We start from the raw sequence: 26892 nt of genomic DNA, 5'->3' as shown, positions 1-26892 counted from the left end.
GCAGCGAGACTGCAGCCAGTAGGGCATCCTTGGAGTCAATTGTTGAGGCAAAGCGAGTTTTAATTGCTCCCACAATTATTTCAGGCAACCCAGTGAGCATCTGTGAAAGGCCATTTTGCATTGCTAAAGTTTTGGCCATTAGAACTTCAAGTGTTGGTTGAAGTGTCCCATAAAAACAAGTTTCCTCAGCCTGTAGGATGTCCAGTGCAACACTGAAAGGCGTCATAATGGAGCAGTATTCCTTCAGAAACTGGTATTCCCTGTCATTCATACATTTAATCTGAATCTGTGTGAAAAGATTGTTAATGTCAGTTAGTGGCATTTCTATGATCCGAACATAGGCGTCATAAAATGAGTTCCACCGGGTTACTGAGGGCACAATCAACTTCCTTTCACTGATCTCTTCTAGGCACTCAGATGCAACTGTGGACCGGCTAGCTTTGGTCCATAGTGCTGAACACTTAGCAGTGGAACTGCGGTAAACAGCCCTGGATTCTGGGTTTGATGCCAACCATTTATGAATCTCATTGTTGGCAATGAGGTTGAGCGTGTGAGCTGCACACCTGTGATGTGCAGGCAGCACACACAGCCCTTGCAAACCAAATATCTAACTTATTTTAGCGCAAGAATGGACATAGCTATTTGTAGCTTAAATGCATTTTTTAGTATATTTATTTGTACAAAAACAGTCTGTTATTCTGCTTAACATTGCAAACTGGTATTATCATATTTCATTACCAAAGTCATAAACACACTGGTTTGTAGTGCAAATAGTATATTTGTGCACTTTATGCTTTTAGTTATTTACCTATAGCAGCTAATGAATCGGAAGTCTCACAGATTTAAAGAAAATAGTGAACTTCCGCATGGAAAGAGGGTGATATGTAGCTGAAACCAGAGTTTGGTAAATTCACACTTGTGATATAACAAAACACCTGACTTGTTATATATCCGTTATATTAGCAGCACTAAGCACTAATACCTGACCCAACCTGTTTAACTAATATAAAGCTCGTGATCCAAACCGCACCCACATTACAGCTTGAAAAAACAAAACAATTATTATATAAGTGTGAACTAGGGGTGGGCGATACTGGATACGAATCTGGATTGAAGCAGCAAACATTCAGTGTAAAAGTAAAAAAAAATGACATAACATTATTTAATATTTGAATCACAGCTTAGCCTATAGTGTTTTGACATCGACAACCACAACCAAAAAGTGCATTTTACCTCAATCTTGCGACTAGTTAACTTTCTAAAGAAGGCGCAATCGCTTCTCGGGTCAACATTAACACACTGACAAAATTATATTCAGAATTTAAAATATTTTTATACCACTTTTTAATGTATGATTGTGTAAAGGTGTTCACGAGATGGAGATACCAACCTTTCGCGTACTTGCAACGTCAAACGAACACTCGTTCTGATGGAGACGGTGTGCACGGAGGGGAGGGGCTCTGTGTGTGTGTGTGTGTCCGCGCGCATGTGAGAGACGCATGAGTGACAGAGAGACGGAGGGTGAGCAGGGAATACGCTGCGTGTTTTAAATAGCATTAAAAAAATGAAAGACCTTGACAAAGACGAAAACTAAGGACATTTACTCTATAATTTTATTTTAGTTAGTTTTGCCAAACACACATTACAGTTTTAGTTAGTTATCGTACACTATTCTATGGTGAGATCACGTGAGATCATATTGTTGGGTGGGACAGACCTGTAACATCTCACCCCATGGCTCATTGGTTTGAATCCATTGTTTTACGGTGTGTACTTTACTCTTAACACCTTTTACCTATTTATTTATTATTCTCAGGTAAGGTAAAGAAAGTCAAATCTGACCTAAACCGTAAGCATTCAAAAGGTACTTACAATTTGGTCAGAAGACTCCCCTGTGGTATGTTCTCATTAAAAGTCTTCCAGCATCATAAATCTAAGTCTCGGTAGGCAGATTTTGTAATCAATTAAATTTATTTTAATTGGTTACTTTTCTTTTATAATAAACAAAAATATAAAGGCAAATAAAACTTCATCGTTTAAGTATAAAATACAATAATCACATCTTGAATCAAAGGTGTAGTAAGCTCTGGGCTTCTTCTCTTCTGCTTGGGGTTTCTTGTCCTCAGCTCTGGGCTTCTAGGCGTCGGGGGCACTGGCGTATCAGTATCCCCACGGGCAAATCAGTTCTTCAGTCTTTTATACTTCTGTTGTTTACAACAGGCGTTGGGTTGTCACTCCTCCAAAGTTTCCCAGATCCTTCTCCAGGCATGTGCAAGCGGTCCACCTCTTCATGTCCTTGAACTACAGTAAACTCAGCTAAGATGGCTGAGTTCATTTAAAGTTCTAGGAGTCTAGCGCACACACATAATCGCACTTTTCTGCTCCTCTTAACATGGGTTGGCACAGTCACATATACATACATAACCAATTACTGTACATCTATGCCAAAACAATATAAGCCATCTTTGACAAACAAAATAAATAACAACATTGAATGCAATGCATTATATCCAATACATTGGCTAAATATGTGTAACAATAAAGGCATCTATAATAAACAAGGAGGCAGGTAATTGCATTTTCTTGATATTATACAACACCATGAAGGGGAAAACAGCCAAGATCTTTATTATTTATGATAGTCTTGTCATGGAGAAATATAGAACTCATGAGCTTGGAGCACATGATCACAGTTTTAATTGGGAAACAATATGGAAAAATGTTAGTCTCATCTAAAAACCCTGCCCACCAGCTGATAAACTACAATGTAATCCACAGAAAATAATATACACCTCTGAAACATTTTAGAATGAAACTTATTCCCTCCTCTGTATGTGACAAATGTAGCACTGGGTATCGGCAGCTTTCTCCATCTATTCTGAGAATGTCCTCCGATCTGCAACGTCTCTGCTGTTCTGTCACAACTTTTGGAACTGACAATTCATCCTGAGCCATGTATTTTCCTTCTCCTTTGTTACCTTAACGTTTAATTAAAAACTGACTTGCTGATGGGTAAATGGGACTGCAGGTCCTCTTTTTTTGTTTTTGTTTGATCTGTTTCTGTTTTTATTTTATTTTAATAGTTCATTTTTCACTGGATTTGTCCTTTAATTCCTGCCGGAGTTGTGTGCGTCAGTGACTAAAAGTAAGTGTTTATTCATCGTTGTATAGGCCTATGCTGTTATTGATTTAGGTTATTTGCCAAGTTGTTCATAAAAAAATATCGATTTTTAAATTTTTTTGTCAACATAAGTTCTTTAAACCAAATTGATTGTGTGAACTTGTTAATATGATTGTGATATTCTAAATGGTAGTTATTTGAGAATTCTGGGATTTAAAAAATAAAATGAAATAGGGGAAAAGTACGGTGGCCGAGAGAGCTCAATGCGCTGCAACTGAAGAAAACGCATGCAAATAGAAAAACACCTGCAAATTAAGAAAACATCTTCATCTGTTTCACAACACATGTGCTCCAAATACTCACAACACAACCAAATACAGAAACGCGCTGCAAAAGTATATATATAGTTAAGAATTGTGAAAACTGACTATTAAATATCGGCTCAATAAATGACTTCCAAACAATTATCCCCATCATAATCATAGCTTAAGGTCTACAATTAAAATTAAAACTTTATATTTACCAAACATATTTAATTATGTTCAGTCAAGTCGAAGTGAAAATTCTGTGTTGGCTGAACAAATCCTACATCAGAAAATGATGCATGCGCAAAATGCGTCTGAGGAAACCAGTTGGTGTGGAGAATTAAAATGTGGATGTGCAGGAGAGCGAGCAGAGGCGAATCAGCTGGTGTTGCTGAAGACCAAAACAAACATCAGAAGACAGATATTCATCGTCACAAGTTTCAAGACATTATGGTGAACATCGTGCACTGAAAAGTTTAGCTTTAGGTATCAAGTTTCAAGGGTATTTTGTAGAATTGCGAGTTCATGCATTCATTGGTTTCATGATCATATTTTTCAGGTTAGTACCCCATAATTGTCTGTTGGTAGCTAAAAGTTTTATTTTCCTTTTCATGTGTGTAAAATATTGTAATCGACTTTTAAGATGCAATTTGCATCATATGTGCGCCATGCGAACACTGAACACAGTGTGTTTGCAGTTAACGTCTATCTTTTGTGGGACATAGTCTTTTTTATAAGCCTTAACTGAAATGTCAAACTTGTGATTTTTCTTTTTCATCCATTTTCATTTATTTTTATCACTCATGTCAGTAACTGTCAGCTGTCCTGAAAGCTGGATACATTTACATACCACCAAATAAATGATAAAGCAAAATCTATATCGATTGACTGCCTCATCCTCTTTATTTATTATCTGTGATAGTGTTGAGAAACAGAAGTAGAATGTCCCCCCAGTGAACAATATTTGAACCGCCTTCTCTCAACCTGTTCAACATTTTAAATTCACAATGAGCTCATACATATTACTCACACTGTGAGTATCACTGTATGAGAATGGTGTGATGTCACTGTGATCACATGATCTCACGTGTTTACTGGGTCAGTATCTGTACACGTGGTATGTGCTAATCCATGAGGACGGGAAAACCCAGGCTGGGAATCTCTTCAGGAACGAGTCCAGCTGCTCGGAGCGCTGGTCTGAACCGGATAAGTAATGAGCTGAGACGGCCAGAGAGATCAAGCCCTCGTCAGGAGACGCGTCTGAGGACTCGGGTGGCTGAAGACGAGAAACACACATCAACACACACAATAAACACCTCCACGCTCCTCATGTTACATCTGTGGTCCTTTAGCTCAAGTCCACCTGAATCTCAAACCAGAAGTTCCAGGCAGGAGCGTCGAGGCCGTGAGAGTAATATATGAAGTCTACTCCGCTGCTGTTGTAGTGCAGCGTCCCGTCGCCCAATGCCCGGGACATCAGAAACGCGCCGGCACTGGGCTCTACGCGCAGAGACATGTGACTCGGACCTGAGCGAGAACAACAGGAGACGCTGAACATGTGGACATTATTCATCATTAATAAACACAGACATTATTCATCATTAATAAACACAGAGAGTGAACTAAACCAGTCAAACACACTCACTGGATTATTGAACGCTGCTGATTATTTCATTGTATTCTCTAAAAATCAAGGCAAATATTTGTATGGATGGATGGATAAAAAGTTTAATAAATAGCTAATACAAATGTATATATGCATGTATTTTATAAAATAAGTTTTTTTTTTTTTAAATTAAAGAAATGCAACAAATTAAAGAAATATGCTATATATACAGACATGTATTATATATTTTAAACAGCAGCTTTAATTATTAAAAAACAGTTTTTGAAGAATAGTCATCAACAGTCATTATTCTTTTTGATATTTATTTATACATGTGTGTTTTTTTATACATTATCATGTGATTATTTATTCTTTTTAATATAGTTATTAAATGTATTTTGCATACAACTATAAATATAACATATATAACTTGTTAAAATGTTAATACTTTATCAACATATAAAATTGCAACTAGTAATAAATCTAAATATTAGTAATTTGTATTTGTTGTACTAGTTAAAAAATGGGAAAATTTGTAATATATTAATTTAAACTAAAAGCAGATTTAATAATTAAAAAACTGCTTTTGATTTTGAACGATTATTTTGGTAATCGAGTAATTGGACGATTATTTCAACGACTAATCTGTAATTCATTTTTATGGGTGGTTAGAAAAATGGACCTAAGCAAACAATAGCCTTTTACATTACTTAAAATACATAATTACAATAACAAGGAAATACTAATTGGTTTAAATAAAGTATCAAAAGCAAGTAATAATATCTCTGTTAAAATAGATAATGTAATACACATAGTAAAAACAATCATCTTATGTACATTAGAAATCTGGCAGACATCACTCCCATTTGGTTCCTGATGAAATGAGGCTGAAGTCTCACCTTTGACCTCAAAGGTCATGTTAACGGTTCCCCGTTCAGTGTCCTGTCTGGATACGAGCTGGAAGTCCAGCGGAGCGTCAGGAGAGACTTCAGGAGCCGGAAGATACCAGTTCTCCCTGAAGCAACGAGAGAAAGATGTCACGAGGTTCATTAACTACATCCTCCAATCCTCCGACACCATACACTCACGTGATGGAGAACCATGGGAAGGGGCAGTAGTGATCCTGACAGTGTGTGTGGATGCTGTCGTTGATCTCCGGGATATGAGGAGTGATGTGCTGCATGCCGGTGTAATCCAGACTGTTGATCCAGAATCCCGAGTCTGAGCTCTGCAGAGATCCGTCCAGCGCGTGGAACCTGCGTGTGATGTGCTGAAAACACACAAACACACACACACACACACACTTCATTGGATTTAGACACATTTTACTGAAGAATTAATCTAAAGTGCTTTAACAAAAAAACAAAACAAAAAAACCCCATAAGATTAATATCTGTACACAGCAAAAACTCCAGTGTAAAATTGACTCTTCTGGGAGTATATGTGAGACCACACTCAATGTTAAAGTTAAAACATGAGTGTTAAATGAACACTGAAGCAGTGTTAAAGTTAATGAGATAATTAAGTGACGATGGACCTTTATTGATGAACACCTGCTGTTAACAAGCAGAATCACTGAAGGAGAAAATCACAAACTGTAAGTCACCATTATGATGATCAGTGTGTGGTTGAGAAAAAGAAGAAAGCACATACACATTTGAAATAGGTTGTTATTGTGACAGCAATATGATACAATTTTAAAATATGTAGGCTATTTACAACATTAAAAATACAAACCAAGCAGCTTTATGTTACCTCATGTAAATAAGAGACTGCGTTATCTTGTTTCCACTAATTTCCATATTTTTAAAATTACATCCTTTTGAGATAAAAAAAAATGAGGAAAAAATGAGAATTAAATAATAAATAGAACATTATTTTCCTATTAAATCAAATACAAATTTATTCGTATTATTCCATGTATATGACATTTTATTTACAGCAATCATGCGAATGACCACGTGATCAACGCGTTCATATGATCACAAAACTCACAATAAATGCAGTTTTATCACTGAGGTGCCATGCAGATGTATTATTACAGACGTCCTCATGAGAAACAGTTACTGTCCGAATAGGGCTTAATTTGAACACTTTAACACTCTTGAGTGTGGTCTCACATATACTCCCAGGTTTTGCTGTGTAGTTCTTGACTCTGCTTGACTCAGTTCATTACTGCAAACACCATTTAAACAAGGATTTATCCTGGATTATTCCTCTGAGCCAGTGATGTGTTTTGTATGATTGAGATACTATTACAGTATTTATTAGTATTTTGAAAAGTTGAGTTTTTATTTTTATATTTTCTGTTTCATTTAAATTTTAGTTAACGTTTTAGTAATTTTATTGTTTGTTTGTCTTTTTCTTTTTAAATATGTCTTTATAGTTTGTATGGTAGTTAACATGAACTAACAATGATAAATACTTCTACAACATTTATTAATCATAAATGTTAACCTCAACATTTACTAATACATAATTAAGATCAAAAGTTGCATCTCTTAACATTAGTTAATGCATTGTGAATTAACATGAACAGGAACATTTTTATTAACATTGAAAAATATGAATAAATGCTGTAATATTACATTGCTCATTGTTAGTTCATGTTAGTTAATGTATAACTAATACCTTATTGTAAAGCAATACCATTTTTATAAATGTTTTAAACTAAATTAAATTAAAATATATATAAAAACAAACTTACTTCCAGCTAATGCTTATTTTATTTCCCGACAGGACAGTATGTTATGGTTTGAGTTCGAGTAAACTCTGGTACCTGAACAAAGACTCGTTTGGGTCGCGGGCTGGACGGGTCACCAGAATACGGGAAGAACAGACCAGAGCAGACCAGAACAAACATCAGCGTGAACACTGACCCCAGAACAGCCAACACACACTTCGTGCTGCGCCACAGATAGATGAAATGCATCTGGAGAGAGAGAGAGAGAGAGAGAGAGAGAGAGAGAGAGAGAGAGAGAGAGAGAGAGACAGAGAGAGAGAGAGAGAGATTTTTTTCAATGTATTTTCTTTAATTACATTTATTTTTGTAATATTGATTTATTTGTGTAAATAAATAGTCATTTTTTTTGGTGAGATAGGAGTTCATTTCTTTTGTTTTTTGATCACCCTTGCTTAAAGGAACAGTTACCATGGTTACAAATCTTTATAAACCAAGATTAAAAATGAATTAATGTTGAAAAAAAGTGTCAATTTGCAAGTTTTCTTCTGTAAATTCTGTCATCATTCCCAATATGATGACAGGCGAGATTGCTTCCCTCTTGTTCCCGTTAAAAGTCAACCCATTCTCCGATACTTGTCCGAGAGAAATGATGTTCCTATACTGACGACAAGAACGCGGGACATTCCTAAAGTGCTTTACGTGAAAACTAATGTACTAAGACAGTGATATTGGAGGATCAAATTCAGTATTCACCTTATTACCGAAAATAGTTTCCCCCGGTTGTTGTTGTTTTAGTACATTAAGACACGTAAAGCGCTTTAGAATATAGCAGTGACACGTCCGTAACGCATTGCTTTCAATGAGAACTGAGAAACAATTCATGTCAAACCTCCACTGAGGCGAAGCGCATGGGAATTTTCATTACAATAATATATTGGGATATAATTTTGTCATCATGACATATGTTGGGCTATTTTCAATTTGAACAGTCGGCTACATCTAGCGTAACCTATAAGCGCCTCCTAAACCTTTACAATTTCTCCACATAAAACAATATAAAACACCTAGCAGCCAGACAAAAGAGACACAGTAATTTAGAAGTCGTTTTGGCCTTTATTCATATATATATATATATATATATATATATATATATATATATATATATATATATATATATATATATATATATATATATAACAGAGTGAAAAGCAAAGGGATTTGATCGAGACCACAAGCTCAATAACATGGAGCACTAAACAAGAGGCATATTAAAAAACAAGATGTATATCATTTATATTATTTTTCATAAAATAATAATCTTGTATTAGGAAAATTAGCTTGTATCTGCTGATTCTATTAATCAGTGTTAAAATAAAAAAAGAAGAAACCACATCTTCCATATTTCATTTCTGGTTTAAAAAAGGAAAAAAGAATGGAAGCAAAAGTACACGAAACCTAAGATGATTTAATCTCTGGTTGTCATACTTTGAATGTTTGAATTTAAAGGTTTGAATTTTGAATGTTTACATTTGCATTTACTGTGTTACAGTTCGTCTGTATGACTCACAAAATAGGAAGACAGAATCACGGTTGCCAGGGTAACAATTGACCCCATGAAGAAGTCGGGTCGGATTCCCCTGGTTCCACTGCGGCCCTGGATAGGTGTAAACATCTCGCAAACCGCCCAGATGATGAACATGATGTGGACGTACGGTAAGGCAAGACCCACCAGGTACAGGACGGTGTACAACAGAGATGCTCCTGCACACACACACACACACACACACACACACACACACACACACACACACACGTGCCACTAAATCATGAATGACCTCATTTAAACATCAGAGCCCTGATTTCTGCCCTTTGACCCCATCTTCAGCTAAACTACTGCAGACCAAAAACACCATAAAAGGATGGCAGAATAAAAGTCCAGTTTTAAAACACATATTATAAAGTAATTTTGACCAGTTCTACTAAACAACTTAAAAACAAATTTTGTGCAGTTTTAATACAAATATAAAAAAAAAAAACAATTTTGGTAAAATTAAGCCTGTTTTATATTTGCATACAGAAATTATATATTACACAAAAAACAATCCAGAATCAAGTAATTGCCTTTTGTGTTGACATTGTACTGAAGCCAAAGCAAATGACTGGAATTTCACCTTAAAAATATTAACTTTGTATCATGGTGATTGTCACTTTCAGTTTCATGTATTTTATTTTGTTATTCTCAGAGTCATGTTTCCTGGTTCCTTATCATGTTTCCCCTGTTTATGTGTCACTTTCTGATTGGTTCATTGTTTGATTGTTCACAGGTGTTTCTTGTTGTCATTAGTCTTTGTGTATTCAATCCCTCATATTTGCCATGTTACTAGGCTTGTTCGACTTGAACTGGCGCTGCACAGAACGATCGGTTTATGACATTAAAGTACCGCGAGAGATTAGAGAGCAGACTCCTTATGCTTTTGAATCACTCTCGCGGTACTTTGATGTCATAAACCGATCGGTCTGTGCAGTGCCGGTTCAAGTCCAACAAGCCTAGTAACATGGCAAATATGAGGGATTGAATACACAAAGACTAATGACAAGAACAAGTCGAACAAGCCTACTTTATTGTGTATTGAAGTTTGAATGCTGGTCCGTGTTCCAGGGTTATGGTTTCTAGTCAAGGATCTAGGTCATCTTTATTTTGTGTTTCATGCATGGTTTATGTTTCACATTTGTTGGATTATCACCATTATAATAAACTGTATTTGGGTCCTGTGCATCATGATTTTCATCTGCTTCCATGTCAGCATTGTTACAGTGAGAGCATATCATTTTGTCTACACAGTATTAATCTGTATACCTAACAAAAACATTTTCACTTATTTAAAAATATATTTTTATAGCACTTAAAAAAACAAAAACGAAAAAAATATCTTAAGCAACCACGACAGCTGTAAAAACAAATATGCTTCAAATACACCAAATAAGCTAAATCTCAGAGGAATAATGTAGACACACAATGTTTTACTGTACTGTACTCATAACAGTCCACTAGTGGAGACGGGACGAGTGAATGTGAATCAGGTGTGTGTGGCGTGACCTCTGACCTCTGGTTCTGATGAACATTCTGAGAAGCACTTTGCTGACGAGCGGAAACACCACCATCATCATAGGCACGTACGCCGAACACAAGCCATGCACAGTGAGGAAGAGCAGCAAACAACACCACAACAGCAGACTGACGTCGAAGAAGAGCTCGGCCAGATCCACACGACTCGAACTCCGAACACACTAACAGAGAGAGAGAGAGAGAGAGAGAGAGAGAGAGAGAGAGAGAGAGAGAGAGAGAGAGAGAGAGAGAGACGGAGAGGGAGAGAGACAGATCAGCTGATTTGCTTCTCTTACTAAACATACTGTGACATCAGATAGCAATTAAAAAGTTCTTCTAACTCAGTCAAGAAATAAGCAGAAAGGAAGGCAGACATGAAGGCATGTTTGAACTCATCCCAGTTTTCACGGTTTTGACCAAAGGTAGGACACTCTAGGTTGATAGGAGGCTTGGGTGTCGACGACGATTGACGATCAAATGTCCCCATAAAGAGAAGAAGTGTTATCTGCTGGTTCCAGGCCCCACAGAAACACAGGTTGTCCTCCAGCTGAAAGAGGATAGTCCAGGAAAAATATATATTCCAGACTAGTGTGTCTACTTGTAAAGCAGCTCAAAAGTCTAATACTCCATGACTCTTTTTCTCAGAGATCATCTTTTTGGACCAAAAGCTCTGGAGTTAGGAAGCCAAAAGCATGCCACCACACCACATACGCCACAATCAAAATGGCCGCCCTTTCCCTCTTAGGGGCTTGCCCATCATAATAAAAGTCTTTAGTGACCAACAAAAGTCCCCTAATTCCCCCTAAGTGAGCATCGTGCTGGGCTTTACTGTGGCAGTGTCACAGTATAAGAAGCTATACAATAAGAAATAAAGCAACCAATCAGTCGAAGTCAACGCTCTAGTAGGCCACAACGGTACAGTTAAATAGCCTAAATATATAAAGTCATGGAAATTCACTTTGCCCTTAGCCAAAACGATATTGATACATTAGATATACACAAGATGATAATGTTAATGAGCACCCGCTGATCGCCTGGATCCCACAACTCTGAAAACGTCAGATCAAACTTTCAAATAGGTGCCATCTTTATAAATAAAGCACTGAGCTTTAAACAACTACATTCTCGCCTGAAAACTACATTTCGTGAATTCAGTAACAGTAGTATTTTTAAATGACACGGGTTTACTCCTCCGCCATTGACGCTTGTTGGTAGGTGCAAGATGCATTCTGGGATACCTGGCTGTTCAAGAACACATCGGGGATTTTAACTGTATTGGTATATGTTTTGTCCCCTCACTCACCCTGTAGTACAGGCTCTTGGCCAGCATGTGTATCAGCAGGATCACGCCGGCGGCGGCGGATCCGTACAGAGAGACGGCAGCGTAGAAGTGTGTGTACCAGAACATGGAGCGACCCATGAGTGTGACGAGCAGAGCCACGAACAGAACCGTCAGCAGAGCCATGACCCAGCTCAGGAGCACCACACACACCGCACACACCAGATCACGGGTGTACCGACAGCCTGCAGCAATACACACACGCGCCAGATCACGCGTGCACCGACAACCTGCAGTAATACACACACGCGCCAGATCACGCGAGCACCGACGGCCTGCAGCAAAACACACACACGTTACATCAGTGCTTTATAGAGGCTAACATCCATTACATCAGTATGAAGCTTCACTCATTCATGTCTTATACTCCCCTTTAGATGATGTTCGACACACAACTGAACAGATTCATGATATCACACAGCTTATCAGTTATCAGCGATAACATCATTTATTAAAAAAAATATTTTAGAAATAAATTGTATTTATCTAAATAATGCTGCTGGTTTGGCATTAAAGTAAATAAATACATTTAACAACAAATCAGTAGCAAAGGCTATTTAGACCCTACTTGAACAATATTTTCCAAAATATAATATATACAGTAAAATATTAGATAATATTTAATAAGTATAATGCATATTATCAGCATTTTAGAAATATAGCAATTATATAAGCCTTCTGATGTTCAATAAAAAATAATTCTTCTTTTTTTAAAAAAAAAAGCCCATTAATGTCATTTCTGAATAAAACCATTCAACGATATCATAAAATAAACACAACTGGTGTCTGGTCATGTGACCATCACGTACCCACAGTGCTGCTCAACATGCACTTCCAGCCCAGGTAGATCACCGTGGCGACGGCAAACACGCAGTTGATGATGGTGCCGGCGCGAGTGGAATACGCCACCATCGTCAATCCCAGCAAGTCGAAGAACACCATGTTACCATGGCGATGCTCCGAGGAATCCGCCAGCTCATCCGACATCACCAGGTGCTTGAGCACAGACAGGATGTTGTCGCCTAGTGACAGAGAGAAACAGGAAGTCCATCATTCTCAAAACAACTGATAGGTAAAGCAAGGCATCCATAGGCAGCAAAACACACATTCACGCGAGTTCACACTATCATATCATTAAATAGAGTGAAGGTTATGTGTATTTGCCGTGTTGTCCAAAAGGGAATTTAATTATCTGAACGTGCTCCTCCCAAACTTTATTAATAAAACATAATTTAGTGTCTGCAATTCACACATCTTTATGGATTGTGAGGGAAACCAGATCCGGATCCAGACCCAGATATAAGATACAGATACTTGTAGAATAATATATATATTTATTGCACTTATTTGTATTGGTAAAAAAACAAACGTGTGTGTGTGTGTGTGTGTGTGTGTGTGTATGTGATCTTCTCTCCCTCAGCATCTGGAGTGTCTTGAGCAGGACATCAGCTCAGATCTTCACTCTTACTCTCTCAGAAGCAGATGTTTTATTCCTCAGGTCCTCATATGAGCCTGTGGATTAGGAATCATGAGTCTCACCTGCTCTCCGGATGGAGTCGATGTGGATTCGCTCCGGAGTGTCATATTTAGTGTGATAGAGGTAACCGTTCTCTATGAACGCAAGATCAATCCCTGTAGAAGGAGACGAAGAAGAAGAAGAAGAAGAAGAAGAAGAAGAAGAAGTCTTTAACATGATGTGAATCTCACAGTCTCAATAAAGACTCCTGATTTTCTTATTACCAATAACTTTTATTTTTATATTAACAATATATCACTGAAATTCCACTAAATATATCAAATAAAATAGGTATTTTTCCTGTAAATTTAATCTCTAACTTGTTAATACTGTATTGTTGTATGTCAAAGTTCTGCCAATCAGAGCTGCTGTTTTTTTTTTTTTTTACCATAACTTTTACAGATGTTTTACAGTGTGCATTCCATACCAGGAATATTCCCGAAGTCCCTGAAGATGCGGAAGTCTGTGTCTGAGGGAATTAATCCGCTCTGGAAAAGCTCCTGACCGACGACTGAGGCGAACGGGTGAACAGCGGCTTGCACATACGCCTGGACCAGCCACGGGTTCTCTGGACCTGACACACACACACACACACACACACACACACACACACACACACACACAGGCTCATGTTCAGATGTTTGACAGAATGATCATGCTCCTTCTTTCCATATCATAGAAGTGAATGTGAACAGAACATTTGTCTTGCACAGAGAAAAACAAACACAACATCTGGGTTTAGATAAGCGATTCTCTACCTTTCTGACTCCATTTAGGAGGAGCCAAATTTATCATCTTATTTAATTTTATAAATTTGTTCATTTAAATACCAATTTGTTATAATGATGTTAATGTTCTTTATTTCTGTGAGTGTGTGGGAAGAACATGTAATGCTATGCAACTCCTGACAGGAAGGGGGCGCTGGAGCGAGAGCTTTTGACCGTGCGCATGGAGCCCAACAAACTTGCAGGGCTACAAGTCGTTTGTTTGTTTTATGTAACAATTCATATGTATTTTGATTGATAAAACTTCATTTTTTGACTTTCATTTTTTGAAGTTTTTTAAACTTCAAATTTTCGTCATTGTTTGAAACATCAATGGTCCTCTCTGGATCTATCATTGCATCAACATCTCTCACAAGAAACAAGGGACAAAAAATTGGAAACACATAAACTTGTTTTACCACTATAATAATATTCCTCTGGTTGATCTGCTGTAATGACAATGTTTTCAAAACTTGGAATTTCCATTGATTAAAATTAGCAATGAAAACAATAAAATGTTAGGCTTCAAAAAGTTTTAAGTATGAAAGCTTGTTTCTGCCACATAATCAAAACATTAAAAATGTAATTGCGACTTTTTATCTCACAATTCTGATATTGTAAATCATAATTCTGACCTTTAGAATTAACCGTCATTTAACATCATAGGATAAAAAGGTTACATTAACCTTTTTTGTTTATTATTCTCGGGCGGAAACAAGTTTCCACAGCTTCCTGCTCTTTTTAACCAGTGAATTTACAAGACTTTTCCAGTCATTCCTGATTTACTGGATAAGGATAAAATATTATAAAAAAAAAAAAAAAAAAATTACTTGCAATTTCTACCTGATAAAATATTGTAGAGGATGAAAATGGTATATTCATTATAAAATGCCCATGACGTTGTAAATGGGTTAAATAAAATGTTCCTTGAGGTTATGACATATAAGAGGTCATCATTCTATAAGAATATCCTGTAAGTTTCAGAACTGAAAACTTCCTTGTTGGTCCAGCTTTTATTGAAACTAAGCCCATAGACAACTCGTTGATTAGACACCGCCTCTGCTGAAAAAAGAATCAACGCCTACTTCATCATCGCAACTTTGGCCCCGCCCACTGCTGTGTTACTGAGATTTCACCCTCTCCGTTTTCAAAAATAACATCGTGCACACCTGTCCGTTTTCAGAAAAGTGTTCATTTACATGAATCTGTGTATATATGCCGTCAAGAGCATGCCAAACCTTTAGGTGGCAGTGTAACGAGAAGCTCAAGCCCGCGTTAGCCAATCAGAATCCCAAAAACGGAAACAACAGCAACAAATCAATTCCTCTTTCTGGTCGCACTTTTGACGCAGGTGCAAGTTCTGTCGCATACTGTGACGTCGGCTGCCTAAAACTTTGTTTTTCTCAGTTTACATGCAAACGTGCAAACAAAGTTTTCCATAATCTCCACTCTGGCCGGAGTTTTTAGAAAGAATCGTTTTCAGAGGCGAATTCTCCGTTTGCGTGTAAACGAAGGGCACAACCGAAGGGAAATGTCTCAGTTTTTCAAAATAACCATGTACGTGTAAACGGGGCCTCGCTTCCACCACACAGCGATCTCTGTCACCAGACTACTAATCACCAGCACCTGTCATCAATTACACCCTTATCAGCACACTACATAAGCACACACCTCAGCCTCAGTCAAACGTCTGGCCTTAAACAAGGAAAGACTCCTTTACCTGCTCTTTGCATTTCTCCAGAGTCTGTTCCAGTTTCTCCACGTCTGTTCCTGAGGAAATCTACGTGCTATACTGAACTTTATCTCCACTACTGAGGTGTGTGCATCTCCATTCTCCATCTGCATCGTGAGAAAGGATTAAGACTGTCATTCTTCTGCCTGTTCTTCCCATCGCCATTTCATTGCCATACTATTCACCTGCCTTTACCCTGTGTTACCAAATAAAGTGTGTCTGGATCCTTAATACCTGTGTTCAGTGTATATATCCAGACCAGAAGAGCCATACAGGATCACTGGGCTAAAAAAATAACATTACCTTCCAAAGGATCATAATGCTAAGAATGTGCTTATTTATCTTCAACAATGTGAATGTCTCAGTTGAGCATTATTTATTTATATTCGTTACATTTCACTGTGGATTATTTGGTAAATCAGTCGTAATTTCGGCGCAGGCTTTGCAAACAGACTTTTACTAAATGGAATTGACAGTATTCTTATGCCTGATCTGTGACCAGTGATTTCAGATATGTAACGATTCATGTACAGTCAGATGTTCTTTGCCTATGTGTCAGTAAATCAAACCACTGACTAAACGGTCAACTGCACATCGTTTCTCTTAGTAGGATGAAAATTATGTTATTTAAACTGATTAAATTATATATAGAAAGATCAAAGAACACTCCCTTCACAACCTCTGGAGCTGTCAATCAAACTATCTTATTACTTTGTGTTTGCACTGTTAAGTTGTGATGAAAGCATTCATTAGTGTGCAGAAATCGAGTTACAATGAAGAGATTGCTGCATTCATGCACTCAACATGTCAGCTACATGCTCCTCACTGCAACCTTTCATGCTACGATATACCTATAATACTATAAATTTAAATATAATGCTATAATCAACACTTTTCACGATTAGTTAACCTTGAGAGCTGTAATAGTTAAAACGTGCTTAAAGTTTTCGAGACAATTCCAAATGTAATATTTAGCTATTTCATTTGCAAAGATGTCAGCCAATCACAGCAGTGTGCATTTACACTAAAGTCTCACAGCCAATAACAGCAGTGGGCGTTTACCTGAAGTCTCACAGCAGCCAATCACAGCAGTGCACGACCCTTTTAAGGTTTTATTATTTTTATGACATTTCCAGATCTAGAAATCACTTTTACAATGAAGCTTCCTCATTTATCCCAGCTTTTCAAGACCATATAAATCCTGGGGTGAGTTAAAGCCACACCGTGTAACTTTTCAACTTTCATAATATATTTCCAAGACCCTTGTGATGGTACATCGACTTACAATAGGTTGAATGACACGTCTGCCATAGCCTGACGGGGTCTGTATCGCTTTTACTGGCACTATGTAACTTCGGGGTTCGGGTAGTAACCAGAGCACAAAAAGAACTACAAAATTCGACTGCTTTACGGCATACGTCACTTCCCCCACCAATTCCTCAAATTCGGACGTGAGCGTTTATATACTGTCTATGGACGTGAGATGCCAACCAGCGTTTGTTTTCGGCTTTCGTGCGCATGTTTTTGTCATGGGGGCTGTTGTGTTTAGACCTGGCCACTTCATGCGTTTTCTCAGATGGGATAGCTATCCGATCGTGAAAAAAACAGCTGTAAATGCCCTCCAAAACACATTCAAGACGGATTTGAATCCGATCGCTCAAACCACTTCAGGAGGAGGTCTGAGACGCATTCCAGGCGAAACTGAACAAGTGTAAATGCATCTGGTTGTTGAAACCACATATGTAAATTGTACTCCTCCCAAAAATGCTAAAAAATAAATAATACAAAAACCGTGTGAGAGCGTGTTATAGGCTATATGTTATTGCCAGATATGACGACGCGCTGGAACACGCATCACCGCAGATGAGAAGCTGAGCATCAATTCATCAAGCCAACGTGCAAACTATCGCAAATCAAAGTAAAAAGTAAGTCGCAGATGCTTAACACACAATCATCATCATCATTAAAAGTAAAGAAACTAAATGATCTTACCAGGGCTGTTGCTGCTGCTCTCTCTTATTGCGGTCTTTGATTTTGAAATTTTAGCTGATGATCAATAAAATGCAGCTCATATCTGTTGCTTTCGGTGACGTGCACTCCATTAAATCTGCATATAGCGCGAGAATTGAAGATCGCAAAAACACATTTGTGACCAGGTGTAAATAGAATCGTTTTGATAAATCTGATAGCTATCTGATCTGAGAAAACGCATGAAGTGGCCAGTAAATAAATCTTTTATTTGTAAACTTGTTTGCATTCTATGTTGTATGTTGTTGCGCTTGCTTGTAGTATATCATTTTTTTACATGCTGTTCATTCATCCATTGCTGATAATTAGACCAGTCCAATAATTTCCACATATGTCTAGCTAGCTTTCGATTATCAGAGCTGTTAACAGACAACAAACACTCGTTCTCTTACGTGTTTTTTGCGTTATGTTTTATTGCCTAGCTTGCCTCACGAACTAGTTTGCCAGCTGAACTCGGGTGTTGTGAGGTGTATTTATCACGTAGTCCTGAGGGATATCAGACGACGCTGTTGACGTTGATTCTTGCGATTATCATGAGAACAGTTTTCAATATCTCACATAAATATCAGGACATAAATAAGCCTAACGTAGAGGTTGTAAATAAACGAGCACAATTTGCAAACTAGATAAATTGCAATAATCATGTCTTCGGAGTCTGTGTGCCTGTTCCATGCCCGACGCAGGTACCGGTGTACAGGGTGGAGGGTGGGGGGGTGGAGGGGTATTTACGACAGTGCAAGTATTCCACAGCGACTCTAGGGGTCGCTGTTTGACAAAAACACAATTTATCCACAGTGTCCCTTTAAAATAAGAAATATCTTGATTTTTAGCTGATTGTCATGCTTGCTTTGTGTTCTCGAGGCCGAGAACCGTTGTGACACGAGATGAGGTGAATCTCTTTAACTTTGGCACTTGTTCTACAGTGCAGATTCTCCTGCTGAAGGCGTTCAGCTCTGATACACACAGGTGTGTGTGGAGTTTTTACTGTACCTGTCTGAAACACCAACTCTTTTCCTCCCACTCCTGCTGCCTCCAGGTTCACAAACGCTCGCACCTGCTGAGCCCAGGGATGCTGGGTAATGAAGCCATGACTCCCCTGAGAGAGAGACAGATGTTATAAGAGATCAAATTACACTTTAACATGCGTGTGTGTGGCAAACACACTGTGAGACCATGAATGATGAAAGTGATGTGAGCAATTCACATCAAACCGTCTGAACACATTTCACTAAGATAATCACATGCTTGCTGAGGTCATCCAGCTTGGACAACTTCTGCCCCCTGTCATCCAGCCCAGCCCGCGTCACCCCCTCTGTCTGCTGGCTATCTAATGTTCTCAGCCAACGTCACTCTAAACTCAGGGCTGCAGAGAGGAAGTGGTGCAAATCTAAAATGACTTACGATCACAACAAAATTAACAATTCTTCTGACTCTCGCAAAACCTTCTCCTCTCTTCTCAACCCGCCTCCATCAACACTAACAGCTGACGATATTGCCACATTCTTCATAAATAAAACAACCACCATCAGTGGCCAATTTGTCACGCAACAAAATGACACACACATCTTAACAGCTAACACACACATTCTCCCCTCTTTCTCTCTGCTCTCAGAGGCAGAAGTCTCCAAACTCCTCCTTTCCAATCACCCCACTAACTGTCTGCTTGATCCTATTCCCACTCATCTACTTCAAGCCATTTCTTCCTCAGTTGTACCTGTACTCACTCCCTCATATCATCAACACTTCTCTTCACACTGGTATCTTTCCCACAGCATTTAAGCAGGCTCGGGTAACCCCACTGCTTAAGAAACCCACTCTAAATCCAGCATTTCTAGAATATTACAGACCGGTATCCCTTCTTCCATTCGTTGCTAAAACACTTGAATGAGTTGTTTTCAACCAGATCTCTACCTTTCTTACACAGAACAACCTCCTGAACAACAAGTAGTCTAGCTTCAAAAGCGACACTCTACTGAGACTGCCCTGCTCTCGGTTATTGAAGCTCTGAGACTGGGAAGAGCAGTTTACAAATCCTCAGTTCCCATCCTGCTGGATCTGTCTGCTGCGTTTGATACAGTAAACCACCAGATCCTCCTGTCAATCCTAAAGATGAAGGGCATCTCGGGAACCGCACTCCAATGGTTCAAGTCCTACCTCTCAGGTAGGTCCTTTAGGATATCGTGGAGGGGTGAGGTGTCTAAGACCCAACATCTAGCTACTGGAGTGCCTCAGGGCTCAGTGCTGGGACCACTTCTCTTCTCCATCTACATGACATCACTAGGATCTGTGATTCAGAAACATGTTTTTTCCCATCACTGCTACTGTATGCTGACGACACACAACTCCACCTCTCATTCCAGCCCGACGATCCGACGGTAGCTGATCGTATCTCAGCCTGCCTGACAGACATTTCTGGCTGAATGAAGGACCACCGCTTTCAAATAAACCTTGCGAAGACAGAGCTACGTGTGGTCTCTGCCAACCCAACAACTACACCATAACTTCAGCTAGACTCGTCATCCATAACTCCATCCAGGACAGCCAGGAATCTTGGAGTTGTAATTGATGATCAAATGAACTTCACAGACCACATTTCTAGAACTGCCCGGTCCTGCAGATTTGCCTTATACAACATTAGGAGGATCAGGCCCTTCCTATCAAAGCATGCTACACAACTCCTTGTACAAACGCTTTTTCTATCCAGACTGGACTATTGTAACGCTCTCTTAGCAGGTCTTCCAGCATCACTGTCAAACCTCTGCAACTGATCCAGATGCTGCAGCAAGAGTGGTCTTTAACGAGCCGAAGAGAGCACACGTCTGATCTGCCCAACTCAACCTGAGCTGATGAGTCTTTAGCCATCTTCAAGAAATGGCTGAAGACTCATCTTTTTTAGCAACACTTGATCCATTAATACTAAGACTTTTTTTCTATTCTCTTCTACTTTATATATATTTAAAAAAAAAACAACCTTAAACTGTGTCAGAATAAACTGGGAAGGGTCACAGTACTTACATATTGTTGTCCTATTGTTAGTTTAACTGCTTCTATTTCTCTCCTCATTTGTAAGTCGATTTGGATAAAAGTGTCTGCTAAATTATTAAATGTAAATGTAAATGTCAAAGGTCAGCCTTGCCGTGACCTCTCACCTGCAGCATGCCCTCCTCTGCCCCGTTGAACAGGAAGATGACGCCGTGTTTGAGTGGCGTGGAGAGATTGGCCAGAGAACGTAAAACCTCCAACATCACTGAACAGCTGACGGCGTCATCACTGGCTCCTGAAACACATGCACACACACGTTATTGATCACACAGTACCTGCAGTTATTACTGATACACTAGAGTAAAGCATGCACACAAATATAGAAACATGATTCAAAGAAAGCAATAAAACATGCTATGGATACCAATACATAAAACCATTAATTATAAGCAAGATGCTGATAATGCAGATACAAAAATACAATTTAATTCCTGTCAATCAAATGCATTCAAATCATAACTGACTGGGATTTAACATAAATCCAAATATGAAAGAAAAACAACTCTGTTGTGAAACTCAAACAAAATCACAGTCTGACTAAAACCACAACACCTATAAAGGTTATGCGTGTGACGTCACCATTGGCCGGAGTCACTGCGGTCACACACACTGAGTGGCAGAAACACTGAGAGGCAGAAACACTGAGAGGCAACATTTGTTTTCAGCGTGAATGCCGCGAAAAACACACAAAACACATCTTAAATGGGAAAGAGCTTTGCGATTGACTGTATAAAGAGAATATAATAATTCGGATAGATGTTGATAAATAATAAAACAAACTAAAAGAGAACAAATTAGAGCAAACAACTTCTCCAGAGAACTACGTTCCACCAGATGTACCAATGCCATACTCTCCACCCATAAATTAATCAACTAACAGTGATGTCTACAGCCAATCACATTCTGAGGTTGTACCTGTGGAAGACAGGGCCGTAACAATATATATAACATTGATATAAGTGATCACCCGGATTTAGACCTACCAATATTGTATGTATATAAAACGTTCACAGGCAGATTTGCTTTATGTATTTCCCCGGCACCGAAATCAGGCACATATAAATGTCAGGAAACATGATTTCTGGCTGCATGTCAATATTTTAGGAAGTTTAGTAACTTTAGTAAGTTGTAAGGAACACTATATCGAGTCCAAGCTTTAGTTTAAACTGATAATCGTTCGTTGTACTTGCGTTTTCGCAGTTTCCCCTATTAAATCCAGTCAGGCAGCAGCTCTTCTGCCACTCAGTCCGGCTGAAGGGGGAGTGATCCGGCGGGAAAGTGACGTCACTGCATAACCTCTATTAAGCACTCATGCATATGCATCTTTTGCATGCAGACATCTGCAAACCAGATCACTGGGACTCACACACACACTCACACATTGATGTTCCTGCTTTTCACTTTCACTTCCTGGTTTTCTAAGGATCAGAATTTCACAACACAGATGATCATGTCAGAGTGTGATAGGAAATAATGCACTGTATGTGTAACAGAGGCCAGCTAGTAAGAGCTGTGTGTAAACCTCACTTCCCTGATCTCAAGAGTGGGGCTCGAGTGACTGCGGTCTTCAGCCTCCCACGCCGGAGACCCGAGTTCAAGTCCCGCACAGAGCGGGGGGAGTAGGACCTGACGTGTTACATATGCATAAATAATGCAAACAGTGTAACATGCCTGTCCATATACACCCAACATCAGACACAAAACACAGTGAAAAATAAGAAAGTCATAAGATCTGACTCAAAGATCACTGACACCAAACACAATGAAACCTTAAACTGGTCTGATCACTGTCACTCCACACAACAGCAAACTAAACAAACAAAACTGAGATAAAGGTCACGCATTAATAAATATGGAGCATTATCTGTTCATGACATCATGTCACAATTGCTCAACATAATTTCTCAAGAGTCAAACAACAGCCTGTCCTTTAGATTCCCAATCACAAATGAGATCTTTAAAGGGATAGTTCACCCAAAAATGAAAATTCTGTCATCATTTACTCTCCCTCAAGTTGTTCCAAACCTGTATGATTTCCTTTCTTCTGCTGAACACAAAAGAAGATATTTTAAAGAAGGTTGGTAATTAAACAGTTGCTGGTCCCCATTGACATCCATAGTATTTTTTTTCCTACTATGGAAGTCAATGGGGTCCATCAGTCGTTTGGTTACCGACTTTCTTCAAAATATCTTCTTTTGTGTTCAGCAGAAGAAAGAAAGTCATACAGGTTTGGAACAACTTGAGGGAGAGTAAATGATGACAGCATTTTCATTTTTGGGTGAACTATCCCTTTAACATCTCAGTTATTTCTCCCATGCAGCGATGAGATTAACCGAGAGAGAATGACTGCAGTCTCCCGCATCTCATGTTTCTCCTCAATCTTCTGAGAAAAAGATTCTGTTAGTTTCAGAAGAAATTTCAACAGTGTCTTAAACTGCTCAGATTTGCAATAAAAAGTTAGAGATCTTAATATAAACTCAATCATTTCCAATCTACAAATTCATTATACAGCTCCAGACTCTCTCTGGATCATGACGAGAGACTCATTTGAGACATTTTGCTCCCACTTAAGGAGAAACAAATATAAATACTTTATGTAACTCAAATATGTTTCATTTCAAGTCTCAAATGAGCAACTTCTGAGCAATAACATTTTATTAACTCTTTCACCTAATGAAGCTTCATAATACTCACAGCAAGAAACTAGTAGCGACATATTTATACTTAAAGGAATGGTTCGGAGTAAAATCAACCTAGGGTCCTTTGCACCATGACCTCGAGCCTCGAGCCAGACCTCGGCTCATGCTACCGCTAACCCAGACGTCGAGGTCACTTCACTGAGTTGAGAAAAGCACGTAAAAGTCATGCAGAAAGTGATTATTAAAGTTAGAGCTTATTTAGAGATAGCAGCCGGATGGCTTAGTGCAGGCGCTAATGAAACCAAGGATGTATCTGGTAAATTACCCCACTAATAATGCCCAGAATGGACACTACATCCTTGTGAATGTTCAACCAAGGGAAAAAAGGCTTCTGGGGGGGTGTTGGGCTCGAGGTCATGGTGCAAAGGACCCTATGTTGATTTTACTCCAAACCATCCCTTTAAGACACAAAGTTGATATTGTATCAAAGTTGAAACTTAAATGAGACGTAACTGAGATCTCCATTAATTCTCACAAACTCTAAAGGAGGAATTAATGAAGAAATATAACTCTATTAAAGCACATAAACTCAAAGTCTCCTGAGGAGAACGCCAGCAGGATGATGTGTGAAGCGTTGTAGAAACACACCTGGGCTGTCGGCCACCGTGTCGAAGTGGCAGTTAGCGAGCATGAAGTGCTGCGCGCCGCTCTTGGGCTCGAGCTTGACGGCGATGTTGGTCAGGCGGTCATAGCGGCTGATGAAGCCGCCGATTCTGAAGGAGCCGCTGGGCCGCTGGACGTCCACTGTGATGGAGTGAGAGCCAGCTTTACTCTCAGACCGGATCTGCTCGATCTGATCCTGAAGGTAGTTCACCGTGATCTCGATCTCTGGGCTTCCCATGGTCCGCGGCCCGACGCTGGTGATCCGATCCAAATGCATCCTGATGCACATCATAACAAATAACTTTACACACGTGAGCACAAGTCTACTGCTGCTCTGATTACTGTTATTATTATAGTTTTGTTCCTATCGAGTTATTGCAGTGAAGCCAAATTCTATTCTATTCTATTCTATTCTATTACATCCTACTTTATTCTGCTCCATTTCATTCTGTTCTATTCTACTCTACTCTACTCTATTCTATTACACTATTCTTCTATATTCTACTCTATTCTTTTCTATCCTACTTTATTCTGCTCCATTATATTCTGCTGTATTCTATTCTATTCTGCTCTATTCTATTCTTTATAGATGTATGAAACATTCACAATAAGATGAATATCATTCATTTAGAAACATGAATTGTAATTTAATGCTAATTTTAAGCATCATTAGTAGAGATATCTGCAGTATGATATATAAAAATAATATTGCAAATATCCTCTTATTTTAACGTTCATAAACTGTTAATAGTTTCACATTACAGCATGATTTAATATTTTCCCCTGTCTAATCAAACCCAAACAGACATATATGACTGATGTTTTAAACCTCATGTTATTAAGTTGCAATGTAATCACTTATATTATTTTACCATGGCTTGGAAAATTACCATTTTCTTGTTTTAAGCTTACAAGGCATTGAATGCGATACCGTTTTTATGAAAGTCATGCTTAAAACAAAAACGAAAGTATGAATATGGTAATCATGCAGTACTATAGTAAGGCACCTGATAGCCTGGCTGTACTATGGTAAAGTGTACCTGGCCCGGGTGGCGTTGAAGTGCCCTGTGCTTCTGCTGCTGATGATGAGCTGCTGGACTGAGATCAGAACCAGACCCCACATCAGACTCAGGAACCCGAGCAGCAGAACCACAGCGCAACTCTCGCGCAGAAACTCTCTCTTCACTGCCGGCTTGTGTTCGCGGCTCCGGGGGCCGTTCAGCGCGGCCTCCTCATCGCCACCGTCCGGCTCCCAGTTCTCCTGAGTTCTGGCTCTGCTGGTTCTCCTGGTTCTGAGGACTGAGTCTCTCTCGCTCATCTGCATTATGTCTGGATTGCTCATTAGATCTCACTAAGATCTGCTCTGTTCAGAAACAAACGTATCATAAATCCTTCTCGAAAGCTATTTTCTTCATTCTCCACCGCTGATTCTTTATTTCTTTTGTCTGGACACGAGGAGTCAAGTTTGACAGAAACGAGGAATAACGAGTGTTTTCCTGGTTAGTGTAGTGAGAGGGTGGAGTTAATGATCACTCCCACAAGTAATTCCACGCTCTCTATCAGGATTTCTTCAGGTTACACTTTAAACACACTTCTAGAAGTATAGAGGAGAGCACACACTAACGCGGGGTTAGTTGTCACACACTTTTTAAATACTTTAGAAGACACTCGCAGGGTTTGCTCAGGCTATGGAATTATTATTGTGCCAATAAAAATGAATGTAACTTCTCAAGAAACTAATGAAAATATAAATTGAAACTAAATAAATTATCTCTGAAACTGAAAAAGAATAAATCGCAGGCAAATTTTTTTACTTCGTTTTTAATACACTGCATGTTTTGCTAACTATTTCTCATATTTCAATCGCTGATCTGAACTTACAAATGCGCTTCCAGAGTTTTAATTATACGCTTCTGAAGTTTTCGTTTACGCTCCCTGAGTTTTCGAAGCGGCAAGAAAGAGAGGAGAGAAGGCTTATTTCGTGGGGATCAGAGCATTTGTGAATGGAAACGAAATTAAAGACACCTGAAAAGGAAAGATCCTGTATGCTCTGTTGAAGTGCAACTGTAAGCTGCTCATCCTTAAATAAGGGGAGTGGCAATACTGAGAGCGTCCACCGCGTTTCCTCATGACGCGCTGGGGAAAAGAAACACCTGTGTGGCATTAGTAATTAGAGGGAAACATTATAAATGTATGATGTATTGGTTGTTTGGTTTTTTTTTTTTTTTTTTTTGCTGGTTGTTGCTGCTGAGTTCCTTGCCAAAGCTGCCGTGCCGGGACGTGGGTTTAAGATTGTTGCGCGAATCGATCGGGAGGGATATTTTGCTGGGGTTTTCCCCGTTTAAGTT

General features: G+C 38.9%; 1 protein-coding gene across 2 annotated transcripts; it reads right to left on the bottom strand.

Moving 5' to 3' along the window:
• Window positions 1–1718: 1718 nt before the first annotated feature.
• Window positions 1719–26054, bottom strand: LOC311092010 (endoplasmic reticulum metallopeptidase 1-like). Of its 2 annotated transcripts, none has more exons than XM_084128239.1 (15): window positions 25585–26054; window positions 24530–24822; window positions 21350–21477; window positions 19191–19296; window positions 14104–14250; window positions 13700–13792; window positions 12970–13182; window positions 12125–12435; window positions 10820–11003; window positions 9283–9476; window positions 7812–7964; window positions 6121–6302; window positions 5932–6047; window positions 4790–4953; window positions 1719–4702 (listed from the first exon to the last, which is right to left on the bottom strand). In XM_084128239.1, the coding sequence occupies exons 1-15, from the start codon at window positions 25884–25886 to the stop codon at window positions 4526–4528; spliced, it is 2763 nt and encodes a 920-aa protein (XP_083984365.1). In that variant the 5' UTR covers window positions 25887–26054; the 3' UTR covers window positions 1719–4525. The 2 variants fall into 2 exon arrangements, with proteins under 2 accessions (XP_083984365.1, XP_083984366.1); XM_084128240.1 differs by having other exon boundaries at window positions 12125–12390.
• Window positions 26055–26892: the final 838 nt, after the last annotated feature.

This window comes from Abramis brama, assembly GCF_963993115.1.
Source record: "Abramis brama genome assembly, chromosome: 1".
NCBI classification, from domain to species: Eukaryota; Metazoa; Chordata; class Actinopteri; order Cypriniformes; family Leuciscidae; genus Abramis; species Abramis brama.
The sequence above is the reverse complement of the archived record's forward strand: the minus strand, read 5'-3'. Positions and strand labels throughout refer to the sequence as shown.

Excerpts from the sequence above, each read along its gene's own strand:
- LOC311092010 (XM_084128239.1), bottom strand. The coding sequence starts at position 25,886 with ATGAGCAATCCAGACATAATGCAGATGAGCGAGAGAGACTCAGTCCTC. Across the intron at positions 19,297-21,349 it reads CAGAGGAGGGCATGCTGCAG|GGGAGTCATGGCTTCATTAC; the intron begins GTGAGAGGTCAC and ends TCTCTCTCTCAG. Across the intron at positions 4,954-5,931 it reads CATGACCTTTGAGGTCAAAG|GTCCGAGTCACATGTCTCTG; the intron begins GTGAGACTTCAG and ends GTTCTCGCTCAG.